Raw genomic sequence first — 13,354 nt, forward strand, 5'->3', positions numbered from 1 at the left:
TTATCAACAAAAACAAAGCTGATTAATATGCACAGGTGTTGCAAATTATGTTAATTAACGGTTTTAGTAAATTTGCATAATACCATCCAGCATAAATAAAAGTCAACTTCAGTATATTTAAGTCATTATTTTTTTCCATAAAAACCTATTCTGACATTAAATGAGTCAACTTCCGCTACAAATGTTTGTTTTGTATGTTTCTTCAACAACAACAGAAAAAAATAAATTTCTAAAACAATTCTTGAAATGATCTACTCATGTAATTTACACAACCCTAAAGTGTATTTTTATTTTTGCAAAAAATAATGCATAAATTACATGTTTTTACAGGATATCTATATTTAATATATATATAGGCGCAGGAGTGGCTGTGTGGTAAGTAGCTTGCTAACCAACCACATGGTTCCGGGTTCAGTCCCACTGCGTGGCATCTTGGGCAAATGTCTTCTGCTATAGCCCCGGGCCAACCAATGCCTTGTGAGTGGATTTGGTAGACGGAAACTGAAAGAAGCCTGTCGTATATATATATGTGTATATATATGTGTATGTGTGTGTGCTTGTCCCTCTAGCATTGCTTGACAACTGATGCTGGTGTGTTTACGTCCCCGTCACTTAGCGGTTCGGCAAAAGAGACTGATAGAATAAGTACTAGGCTTACAAAGAATAAGTCCCGGGGTCGATTTGCTCGACTAAAGGCGGTGCTCCAGCATGGCCGCAGTCAAATGACTGAAACAAGTAAAAGAGTAAAGAGTATATATATATATATATACACACACACAGGGAATGTGCAAAAGTAGGTATACAGTAATGAAAAAAGAAAACACATACAATTAATTACACATTTATTTTCATCCCCAAAATTAGAAGTTACTATAAAAGTATTATAATAGTTATGACAAATGTATTATTATGATTGATGACAGATGTGCTGATAATTTTAATTAATTAAATAGTATAACATTGATGTGGTACCTACTGTATACCTACTTTTGCCCCCCCTCCCTGTATATGTATATATATATATATATATATATATATATATATATATGAAACCTTTTGATAAAAGTAGCCTCTTTTTGTAATTTTCTGGTTTCAGTTCGATTGCATGACACCTTGACTTGTATTATAGCTCTAGGCTGACCAGAGTCTTGCGAGTGGATTTAATAGGTGGAAACTGAAAGAAGCCCGTCGTATGTGTGTGTATGTGCATGCATTCGTTGGTGTCTTCTTGTCTTGAAATTGTGTGAATGTCGTAAATGAGTGTCACTGTCATACAAGTGGTGTTCGTCCTGTCCAATCTTCCATGAAAACATATCCATTAGTTAATCTATGAACTAATTGTCCAATACTTGAGTTATTTCACCATTTCCACTCTCATCTCAATGTTTTTTCTTCTTCCTTCCATTTCTCACATAAAAATATTAACACACACACATACCTATTTCTTTGCTACCCACAAGGGGCTAAACACAGAGAGGACAAACAAGGACAGACAAACGGATTAAGTCGATTATATCGACCCCAGTGCGTAACTGGTACTTATTTAATCGACCCCGAAAGGATGAAAGCAAAGTCGACCTTGGCGGAATTTGAACTCAGAACGTAGCGGCAGACAAAATACCGCTAAGTATTTCGCCCGATGTGCTAACAATTCTGCCATATACCTATTTCTTTACTACCCACAAGGGGCTAAACACAGAGAGGACAAACAAGGACAGACAAACAAATTAAGTTGATTATATCAACCCCAGTGCGTAACTGGTACTTATCTAATCGACCCCGAAAGGATGAAAGGCAAAGTCGACCTTGTTGGAATTTGAACTCAGAACGTAGCGGCAGACGAAATACGGCTACGCATTTCGCACAACATGCTAACTATTCTGCCAGCTCGCCGCCTTATTCTGCCATATACCTCCATGCAAAATTCCAGTGTTCTCGGTACACATATTAGAACATGGTTTCTATGGCTGGATTCCCTTCCTGACACCAACCACTTTTCAGTTGAGCTGGGTGTTTTTACCTTTTCCATGCTACTGGAACTAATGAGGTTACCATATAATTTGTAAGAAAGGAAAAGAAAAGAAATGAAAAAAAAGAGTTTATTATAAATGTGCTTTACATAATATGCAAAATATTTTATAAACATGCTCTTTAAATATGCTCTATTGAACAGAGTCTATTAAATTTAGATAATGTGGACTCCTGTCATAAACATCATGTGTGGGTTCTGCAACTTCTTGCTGAACAACATTCACGGTTAATTTGTTTACAGTAAGCAAATGAGGTGCAATGGCCCAGTGGTTAAGGCAGCGGACTCGTGGTCGGAGGGTCGTGGTTTTGATTCCCAGACTGGCGTTGTGTGTGTTTATTGAGCCTGAGGCTAGGGAAGAAGACATTTTCTCAAGGTGCCCTGCAGTGGGACTGAACCTGAGACCATGTAGTTGCGGAGCATGCTTCTCACCCACACAACTATGCCTGAATATATATAGTTACATAATGAACAGGAGGAATATTCAATACAGATGTAGGTGTGTGTGTGTGAGTGAATGTATGTGTATATATATGTATATATATATATATATATATATATATATATATATATATATATACATACATGTGGAGGCGCAATGGCCCAGTGGTTAGGGCAGCGGACTCACGGTCGTAGGATTGCGGTTTCGATTCCCAGACCGGGCGTTGTGAGTGTTTATTGAGCGAAAACACCCAAAAGCTCCACGAGGCTCCAGCAGGGGGTGCTGGTGATCCCTGCTGTACTCTTTCACCACTCTTTCTACTGTTGGCCTGCTTAGCCAGCGGGGTGGCGTCATTCAAAGGCTAAAACAATGCGAACGCATTGTGACCAGCGATGTGTAACAACATCTGATGGTCTGGTCGGTCACATGATGATATATATACATACACATACATACATACATACACACACACACACACACACACACAATCACATACACACACACACTCACATGCATAGAGAAAGAGAGAGTTTAGTAACTATGAAAGCTGCTAGGAAATCAATTAGTTTAGGATATAAAAGCCTATTTATAGGCTTAAAACCTATTTAAATTAGCTGAATCCAATTTATAGCCAGCTTGTTCATTAGCTGTTCTTAACGAGCCTACTCCTCCCAAACAAAGAACACGAGAAGCTACACAAATGCTGAAGAGTGCCACGTTGCTCATCACTGGTAGACTGGCTGCCAGGCACCAAGCTTGACGAAAATTCGAGTCTCTAACGATAGTTTTTAATTAACTGCAAGTCCAAGCATGTTCTAATCCTATGAATATCTGTTAAACATATAAATAGGCTTTCAGACACACTGAACCGATGTTAAACGAAGACTTGATATCAGCATGTTTAATTTGCGTGAGGTATAACATTTTCTACGTCTGAGTAAATAAAGAAATTATTTTAGTCTTAAAGCTACAACAGAAACGGCTTTTTAAGGTAACTTAAAGCTTAAAATAATATCTTATATATTGACTTAAGGCTACATATCTTTACAGATGGACATGGTCAAGTATTGTACACACGGTGTATGATTGGAAATTATTTCATTGATAACATTGAAGAAAATACATAGTTTTCTCTGATCAAATTTGATCTCAGAATCTAGAGGGACAGAACTCGATTTAGAAAGGCTTTTAGTTTAGCCAGCTGTTGTTCCTACTCCTCTAATAACATTATTATAATAAGTATGTGTATATGTATATATATATATATATATATATATATATTATATATATATATATATATATATATATATATATATATATATATATATATATATATATATGTGTGTGGAGGGAGATAATTTAGAGGTTTGATGCTGTACTATTTCTAGCTAAAATAATATATATGGAATGGTTTCTTTTTTTCCTTTCCTTTGCTTGCTGAGTTTGGAGAAAGGTGTCGTACCCATGGCTTTGACAGACTATCGGAAACTGGTCAGCTCAATGCCATTTATGTTCCACTTAAACTGTTGCAAAAAAAAGATTCCAGGGGCCACTGTTCCAGGAAAGGACTCGGAACATGAAGCATGCAGTCCCACTGAGGAATGGAACCAGAACTTTGTAACCTTGTGCTTTTGTCTAGAATCATTGTGCTTGTCCCTTGTGTTTTTGTCCAAAGTTACTGGACACATGCACCCCCACCCTATCACACATATACCATAAATTCATATGTATATATATATATATATTTATTTATTGTTTGTTTGTTCTTTCAGGAAAGGGAGACGTAAAGACAAGGATTCTCCAAGCCCGCTTGTCCAAGATGAACAACGACAATATCTACAAGACCCTTGTGTCCAGGAGAGAATTATTCAAGCTGATTTTGAAAAAATTGTTGATATTCCATTTAGTTTGGATTATTGCGAATGGTTAGCCACACATGGTAAGTACTTTGATTGTTTTTTTATTATTTTAGTTGATGCATTTAGGAGTACATTATTTAAACTGAAGGATATGTGATGTGAGGGAAATTTGGTTGGTATTTTAACCCTTTCATTACCAACCCGGCCAAAACCACCTCTGGCTCTGTTGTACAAATGTCTTGTTTTCTTAAGTTTTGAATTAAAATCTTCTCCTAAACCTTAGTCACAATTTATGTTCCTAACACTAGCTTAATGGTAACTAAGTTATTTTACAAAATTTTTTGTTATATTTAAAATAATTGAAAGAAACCCAGAGCATCTCAACAGAAATACGGTAACGAAAGGGTTAAGCAGATCACTTGACCTTGCCCACCTGCCTCATTTTTTTCGTGGATATGTTTATGGTAGGGATTAAATTATCTCTAACTATACAACTAGCAAATAGAACAAGGGGCTCCTACTTTCTTTCTAACAATGGAGAATATAGCAAACACTTACTCGTTTTGTTTGCAGGTGTAATACAAGGTAGACATAAGATTTGAACCTGTGACTTTGTGGTTAATACTCCAGCTCTTTATACTTATCATAGCACACTGCTTCCCTTTCTATGTCAAATACTAATTGTTATTATTATTATTACTTCTCATAATAATTTGTGATAAGGGTAGTGGATGAGAGACTCAGTAAATCTTGTGATATCAACATTTCATGTTTGGAACCAGGTGAAATTATCTTTCCTATTCTTCATTTCAAGATTGATAAAATAGGTACCAGTCAAGTACTGTAGTTAGTTATTAATCTGATACTTCCTTCCACCAAAATTTGGGGCTTTGTGCCTGTACAAACGACAGGAGGCAATCCATCTAGGAGAGCTCTAAATAACTGATACCAGATCAAAGCGACCCTTTAGTTCTTTATGATGTTGGGAGCATGATAAAAATGCATTCGGTCCATATTGTAAAGTAGGTCAGGAGAGGATGGTACCCTTTGGTACCAAATTTAGTACATGTTGCAAAATGATAAAGGACTACAACTGGAAGTGAGACCCATCCAACTAATGCAAACCTGGAAAAAGGGACATAAAAATGAGGATTGTTGTTGTTCTTCTTACTTATTATTAGGATGGGTTTAGCATGCTGGGTGAAACGCTTAGTGATATTTCGTCTGTTGTTCTGTTCTTAGTTCAAATTCCGCCAAGGTTGACTTTGCCTTTCATCCTTTCGGGATTGATAAATTAAGTACCAGTTGTGTACTGGGGTTGATCTAATCAACTGGCCCCCTCCCCCCAAATTTCGGGCCTTGTGCCTAGAGTAGAAGAGATTATTATTAGGACAATAGATAGGCATCATTAGACCATGGGACAAAAATGTTTTCTGATGTTTGTTCCAGCTCTTTGCATTCTGAGTTGAAATCCTGTTACGGTCAACTTTGCCTTTCATTCTTCTAGAGTTGATAGAATAAGAAACGGTCAAGTACTGGCATTGACATGGCTGTGGAGCCACATGGCCTAGTGGTTAGAGCAGCAGACTCGCGGTCGAGGGATTGCGGGTTCGAATCTCAGACCAGGTGATGTGGGTGTTTATGAGCGAAAACACCTAAGCTCCACGCGGCTCCGGCAGAAGATAATGGCGAAACTTCTGCTGACTCTTTCACCACAACTTTCTCTCACTCTTTCCTCCTGCATCTTGCAGCTCACCTGCGATGGACCAGCCTCCCGTCCAGGTGGGGAACCTATACTCTAAGGAAACCGGGAAACTGGCCCTTGTGAGCCAGGCATGGCTCGAGAAGGCACAAACAGCAACAAAAAAATTGACATGGCTGACTTTTGCCTCTTGCCAAAGTTTCTGGTCCTCTGCTTATGTCAGCAACCATCATCATCGACAGCAGCATTATCATCATTATCATTAATTAGGCAGCGAGCTGGCAGAATTGTTAGCACATCGAGGGGAGGGAAACGCTTTACAGCATTTCTTCCGACTTGACATTCTGAATTCAAACTGATAAATTAAGTACCAGTGAATCACTGGGGATGATGTAATCACTCATCCCCTCTCCCAAAATTGTTGGCCTTGTGCCAAGATTTGAAACTATTATTATTATTATTGGGTTGTCCGGAAAGTTCTTGCCGATTTTTAAAGGAAAGAAAAAGGTCAATAAATACTTGCCATTACATTTTTAATCAACCAAATATGAACCATTTTGTTGCACAACGCGTCTCCATCTTTCCTTTAACTTGAAAATACCCTCATCCCAGAATTGAGGTGGTTAAATGACAAAGAATTCGTCAAGGTATCTTTTTATGTCATCCAAGGAAGTGAAATTTTTACTATTAAGATTATTCTGCAGAGACCTGAATAAGTGGAAATCCGAAGAAGCGATATCTGGTGAATATGGAGGGTGGGGTAACACATCACAGCCGAGCTGCAGCAATTTTTGTCTGGTTCCCAAAGCATCAAGTACCAAAAATGAACTCTCTTATATTCCATTTTAAAGGGTTACAGAATTAACACAGGTTATAGGAACATAAACCTTCTTTCACGAAAAGATAGCTTAAACTGTGCTCTAAATGGAGGTGTAGTCAAATCCTATTTTATAGACTCAACCATGTTCTAAAATAAGTTGAAAGGTGAGCTACTATAAATTGGCAGGAACTTTCTGGACAACCCAATAGTAGTAGTAGTAGTGGCAGTAGTAGCAAAGATGGTAAGGTTCTGGACAAAGTTCTTGATTGTGACTTTAACCCTCTCGTTACTGTATTTATTTTGAGATGCTCTGTGTTTCTTTCAATTATTTTAAATATAACAAAGAATTTAGTAAAATATCTTAGTTATCATTATCCTAGTGTTAAGAACATAAATTGTGACTAAGGATTGGTGGTATATTTTGATGCAAAATTTATGAAAACAAGACTTTGTACTACAGAGCCAGAGCCATTTTTGGCCGGGTTGGTAACAAAAGGGTTAATTTTTAGATTGATGGAGTACCAACCATTTCCAGACTTTTGCAATCTAATCAGAAATACTTTTTGATTCAGTTAATCAATGTATTTGTACTTGATAGATCTGGTCTCAATCCAATCAAATCTAATCCACCTCTATAAAAATTAACCTTGTGCTGCATTCAAAAATAATCAATATTTTTACTTGAAAGGGAGTAGAGGAAAACCGAGGTCGTGGTTGTTGTTTTTGGCTGATTAATTTCAATTTTATGCACTGCAAAGTTGATCTGGCTTAATATTTCATTTCTGTTTTCTGGTTTTCCCCCCATTGTGTTTGACTTTGTTATTAACGCTGACTTCCTTCAGCTATCTTATCGCTTGTAGTTGTGAAGGGTTTCAACTCCACCATCACAGACACCCTATTACATGCTATTGATCTATGGTGGACATATCATTTATCATGCAATGTCCAAGTGAACAAAGCTATTTGACTTTCAGTTCATGACCTGTTAGTTCTGATATGTGAAATTTTGGCGCCACCTATTTGGCATTGATGATTTGATGCTGCCTTATTTGACATTAGATGTTGCAACATTTCTTTCATTCTCTCCATCCTTCTCTCTCTCTCTCTGTTTATGTGTGTGAGCATGTTTCCTTTTATGCGTTGAGGAGAGGGAAACTGTTTGTGTCAACCACGTTCAATTAATCTCTCTCTCTCTCTGTATCTGTATATTTCTGTGTGTGTGTGTGTGTGTGTGTGTGTGTGTTTGCGTCCAGCAGCAAAAAGTACTGTTGCCAAAACCAGATGAATGTCCAGCCAGCCGTGCTGCCAATTCGTCTGTGTCCAGTCAACCGCCTTAAATAGTATCAGTTCACATCTACCACAAACATTCTGCTGTGTCACTGTCTATACCCAGCTGGAGAACAGATTCCAGAATTTTCCGGGAGAGCTACTTGCAGAGACATGCTTATTACTGAAGGAGACCTTTGTTTCATCTAGTTATCACTACGGAAGCAAAAACTTTATCACTATTGATTGACGCTTGTGGTTTGCGAAAAGGTTAACTAACAATCATGCTAGACCATCAGCAATATCCTATTTCATCTAGTTATCACTACGGAAGCAAAGACTTTATCACTATTGATTGACGCTTGTGGTTTGCGAAAAGGTTAACTAACAATCGTGCTAGACCATCAGCAATATCCTATTTCATCTAGTTATCACTACGGAAGCAAAGACTTTATCACTATTGATTGACGCTTGTGGTTTGCGAAAAGGTTAACTAACAATCGTGCTAGACCATCAGCAATATCCTATTTCATCTAGTTATCACTACGGAAGCAAAAACTTTATCACTATTGATTGACGCTTGTGGTTTGCGAAAAGGTTAACTAACAATCGTGCTAGACCATCAGCAATATCCTATTCATCTAGTTATCACTACGGAAGCAAAAACTTTATCACTATTGATTGACGCTTGTGGTTTGCGAAAAGGTTAACTAACAATCGTGCTAGACCATCAGCAATATCCTATTTCATCTAGTTATCACTACGGAAGCAAAAACTTTATCACTATTGATTGACGCTTGTGGTTTGCGAAAAGGTTAACTAACAATCGTGCTAGACCATCAGCAATATCCTATTTCATCTAGTTATCACTACGGAAGCAAAAACTTTATCACTATTGATTGACGCTTGTGGTTTGCGAAAAGGTAAACTAACAATCGTGCTAGACCATCAGCAATATCCTATTTCATCTGGTTATCACTACGGAAGCAAAAACTTTATCACTATTGATTGACGCTTGTGGTTTGCGAAAAGGTTAACTAACAATCGTGCTAGACCATCAGCAATATCCTATTTCATCTGGTTATCACTACGGAAGCAAAAACTTTATCACTATTGATTGACGCTTGTGGTTTGCGAAAAGGTTAACTAACAATCGTGCTAGACCATCAGCAATATCCTATTTCATCTAGTTATCACTACGGAAGCAAAAACTTTATCACTATTGATTGACGCTTGTGGTTTGCGAAAAGGTTAACTAACAATCGTGCTAGACCATCAGCAATATCCTATTTCATCTAGTTATCACTACGGAAGCAAAGACTTTATCACTATTGATTGACGCTTGTGGTTTGCGAAAAGGTTAACTAACAATCGTGCTAGACCATCAGCAATATCCTATTTCATCTAGTTATCACTACGGAAGCAAAGACTTTATCACTATTGATTGACGCTTGTGGTTTGCGAAAAGGTTAACTAACAATCGTGCTAGACCATCAGCAATATCCTATTTCATCTAGTTATCACTACGGAAGCAAAGACTTTATCACTATTGATTGACGCTTGTGGTTTGCGAAAAGGTTAACTAACAATCGTGCTAGACCATCAGCAATATCCTATTTCATCTAGTTATCACTACGGAAGCAAAGACTTTATCACTATTGATTGACGCTTGTGGTTTGCGAAAAGGTTAACTAACAATCGTGCTAGACCATCAGCAATATCCTATTTCATCTAGTTATCACTACGGAAGCAAAGACTTTATCACTATTGATTGACGCTTGTGGTTTGCGAAAAGGTTAACTAACAATCGTGCTAGACCATCAGCAATATCCTATTTCATCTAGTTATCACTACGGAAGCAAAGACTTTATCACTATTGATTGACGCTTGTGGTTTGCGAAAAGGTTAACTAACAATCGTGCTAGACCATCAGCAATATCCTATTTCATCTAGTTATCACTACGGAAGCAAAGACTTTATCACTATTGATTGACGCTTGTGGTTTGCGAAAAGGTTAACTAACAATCGTGCTAGACCATCAGCAATATCCTATTTCATCTAGTTATCACTACGGAAGCAAAGACTTTATCACTATTGATTGACGCTTGTGTTTGCGAAAAGGTTAACTAACAATCGTGCTAGACCATCAGCAATATCCTATTTCATCTAGTTATCACTACGGAAGCAAAGACTTTATCACTATTGATTGACGCTTGTGGTTTGCGAAAAGGTTAACTAACAATCGTGCTAGACCATCAGCAATATCCTATTTCATCTAGTTATCACTACGGAAGCAAAGACTTTATCACTATTGATTGACGCTTGTGGTTTGCGAAAAGGTTAACTAACAATCGTGCTAGACCATCAGCAATATCCTATTTCATCTAGTTATCACTACGGAAGCAAAGACTTTATCACTATTGATTGACGCTTGTGGTTTGCGAAAAGGTTAACTAACAATCGTGCTAGACCATCAGCAATATCCTATTTCATCTATTATCACTACGGAAGCAAAGACTTTATCACTATTGATTGACGCTTGTGGTTTGCGAAAAGGTTAACTAACAATCGTGCTAGACCATCAGCAATATCCTATTTCATCTAGTTATCACTACGGAAGCAAAGACTTTATCACTATTGATTGACGCTTGTGGTTTGCGAAAAGGTTAACTAACAATCGTGCTAGACCATCAGCAATATCCTATTTCATCTAGTTATCACTACGGAAGCAAAGACTTTATCACTATTGATTGACGCTTGTGGTTTGCGAAAAGGTTAACTAACAATCGTGCTAGACCATCAGCAATATCCTATTTCATCTAGTTATCACTACGGAAGCAAAGACTTTATCACTATTGATTGACGCTTGTGGTTTGCGAAAAGGTTAACTAACAATCGTGCTAGACCATCAGCAATATCCTATTTCATCTAGTTATCACTACGGAAGCAAAACTTTATCACTATTGATTGACGCTTGTGTTTGCGAAAAGGTTAACTAACAATCGTGCTAGACCATCAGCAATATCCTATTTCATCTAGTTATCACTACGGAAGCAAAGACTTTATCACTATTGATTGACGCTTGTGGTTTGCGAAAAGGTTAACTAACAATCGTGCTAGACCATCAGCAATATCCTATTTCATCTAGTTATCACTACGGAAGCAAAGACTTTATCCCTATTGATTGACGCTTGTGGTTTGCGAAAAGGTTAACTAACAATCGTGCTAGACCATCAGCAATATCCTATTTCATCTAGTTATCACTACGGAAGCAAAGACTTTATCACTATTGATTGACGCTTGTGGTTTGCGAAAAGGTTAACTAACAATCGTGCTAGACCATCAGCAATATCCTATTTCATCTAGTTATCACTACGGAAGCAAAGACTTTATCACTATTGATTGACGCTTGTGGTTTGCGAAAAGGTTAACTAACAATCGTGCTAGACCATCAGCAATATCCTATTTCATCTAGTTATCACTACGAAGCAAAGACTTTATCACTATTGATTGACGCTTGTGGTTTGCGAAAAGGTTAACTAACAATTGTGCTAGACCATCAGCAATATCCTATTTCATCTAGTTATCACTACGGAAGCAAAGACTTTATCACTATTGATTGACGCTTGTGGTTTGCGAAAAGGTTAACTAACAATCGTGCTAGACCATCAGCAATATCCTATTTCATCTAGTTATCACTACGGAAGCAAAGACTTTATCACTATTGATTGACGCTTGTGGTTTGCGAAAAGGTTAACTAACAATCGTGCTAGACCATCAGCAATATCCTATTTCATCTAGTTATCACTACGGAAGCAAAGACTTTATCACTATTGATTGACGCTTGTGGTTTGCGAAAAGGTTAACTAACAATCGTGCTAGACCATCAGCAATATCCTATTTCATCTAGTTATCACTACGGAAGCAAAGACTTTATCACTATTGATTGACGCTTGTGGTTTGCGAAAAGGTTAACTAACAATCGTGCTAGACCATCAGCAATATCCTATTTCATCTAGTTATCACTACGGAAGCAAAGACTTTCACTATTGATTGACGCTTGTGGTTTGCGAAAAGGTTAACTAACAATCGTGCTAGACCATCAGCAATATCCTATTTCATCTAGTTATCACTACGGAAGCAAAAACTTTATCCCTATTGATTGACGCTTGTGGTTTGCGAAAAGGTTAACTAACAATCGTGCTAGACCATCAGCAATATCCTATTTCATCTAGTTATCACTACGGAAGCAAAAACTTTATCACTATTGATTGACGCTTGTGGTTTGCGAAAAGGTTAACTAACAATCGTGCTAGACCATCAGCAATATCCTATTTCATCTAGTTATCACTACGGAAGCAAAGACTTTATCACTATTGATTGACGCTTGTGGTTTGCGAAAAGGTTAACTAACAATCGTGCTAGACCATCAGCAATATCCTATTTCATCTAGTTATCACTACGGAAGCAAAGACTTTATCACTATTGATTGACGCTTGTGGTTTGCGAAAAGGTTAACTAACAATCGTGCTAGACCATCAGCAATATCCTATTTCATCTGGTTATCACTACGGAAGCAAAAACTTTATCACTATTGATTGACGCTTGTGGTTTGCGAAAAGGTTAACTAACAATCGTGCTAGACCATCAGCAATATCCTATTTCATCTAGTTATCACTACGGAAGCAAAAACTTTATCCTATTGATTGACGCTTGTGGTTTGCGAAAAGGTTAACTAACAATCGTGCTAGACCATCAGCAATATCCTATTTCATCTAGTTATCACTACGGAAGCAAAAACTTTATCCCTATTGATTGACGCTTGTGGTTTGCGAAAAGGTTAACTAACAATCGTGCTAGACCATCAGCAATATCCTATTTCATCTAGTTATCACTACGGAAGCAAAAACTTTATCACTATTGATTGACGCTTGTGGTTTGCGAAAAGGTTAACTAACAATCGTGCTAGACCATCAGCAATATCCTATTTCATCTAGTTATCACTACGGAAGCAAAGACTTTATCACTATTGATTGACGCTTGTGGTTTGCGAAAAGGTTAACTAACAATCGTGCTAGACCATCAGCAATATCCTATTTCATCTAGTTATCACTACGGAAGCAAAGACTTTATCACTATTGATTGACGCTTGTGGTTTGCGAAAAGGTTAACTAACAATCGTGCTAGACCATCAGCAATATCCTATTTCATCTAGTTATCACTACGGAAGCAAAAA

General features: G+C 37.5%; 1 protein-coding gene across 2 annotated transcripts in view; it reads left to right on the forward strand.

Moving 5' to 3' along the window:
• Positions 1-13,354, forward strand: part of LOC115217428 (MOB kinase activator 2) — a 59,927-nt gene that overhangs the window by 7,171 nt on the left and 39,402 nt on the right. The window contains exons 3-4 of one of the 2 annotated variants that reach the window (XM_029787125.2): positions 2,748-2,750; positions 4,244-4,410. In XM_029787125.2, the coding sequence (XP_029642985.2) occupies positions 2,748-2,750; positions 4,244-4,410 (170 nt within the window). Of the gene's footprint in view, positions 1-2,747; positions 2,751-3,327; positions 3,387-4,243; positions 4,411-13,354 lie in introns of those variants that run through there. The other variant, XM_036507337.1, reaches the window with a different exon arrangement.

This window comes from Octopus sinensis, linkage group LG11 (genome assembly GCF_006345805.1).
Source record: "Octopus sinensis linkage group LG11, ASM634580v1, whole genome shotgun sequence".
NCBI lineage: Eukaryota > Metazoa > Mollusca > Cephalopoda > Octopoda > Octopodidae > Octopus > Octopus sinensis.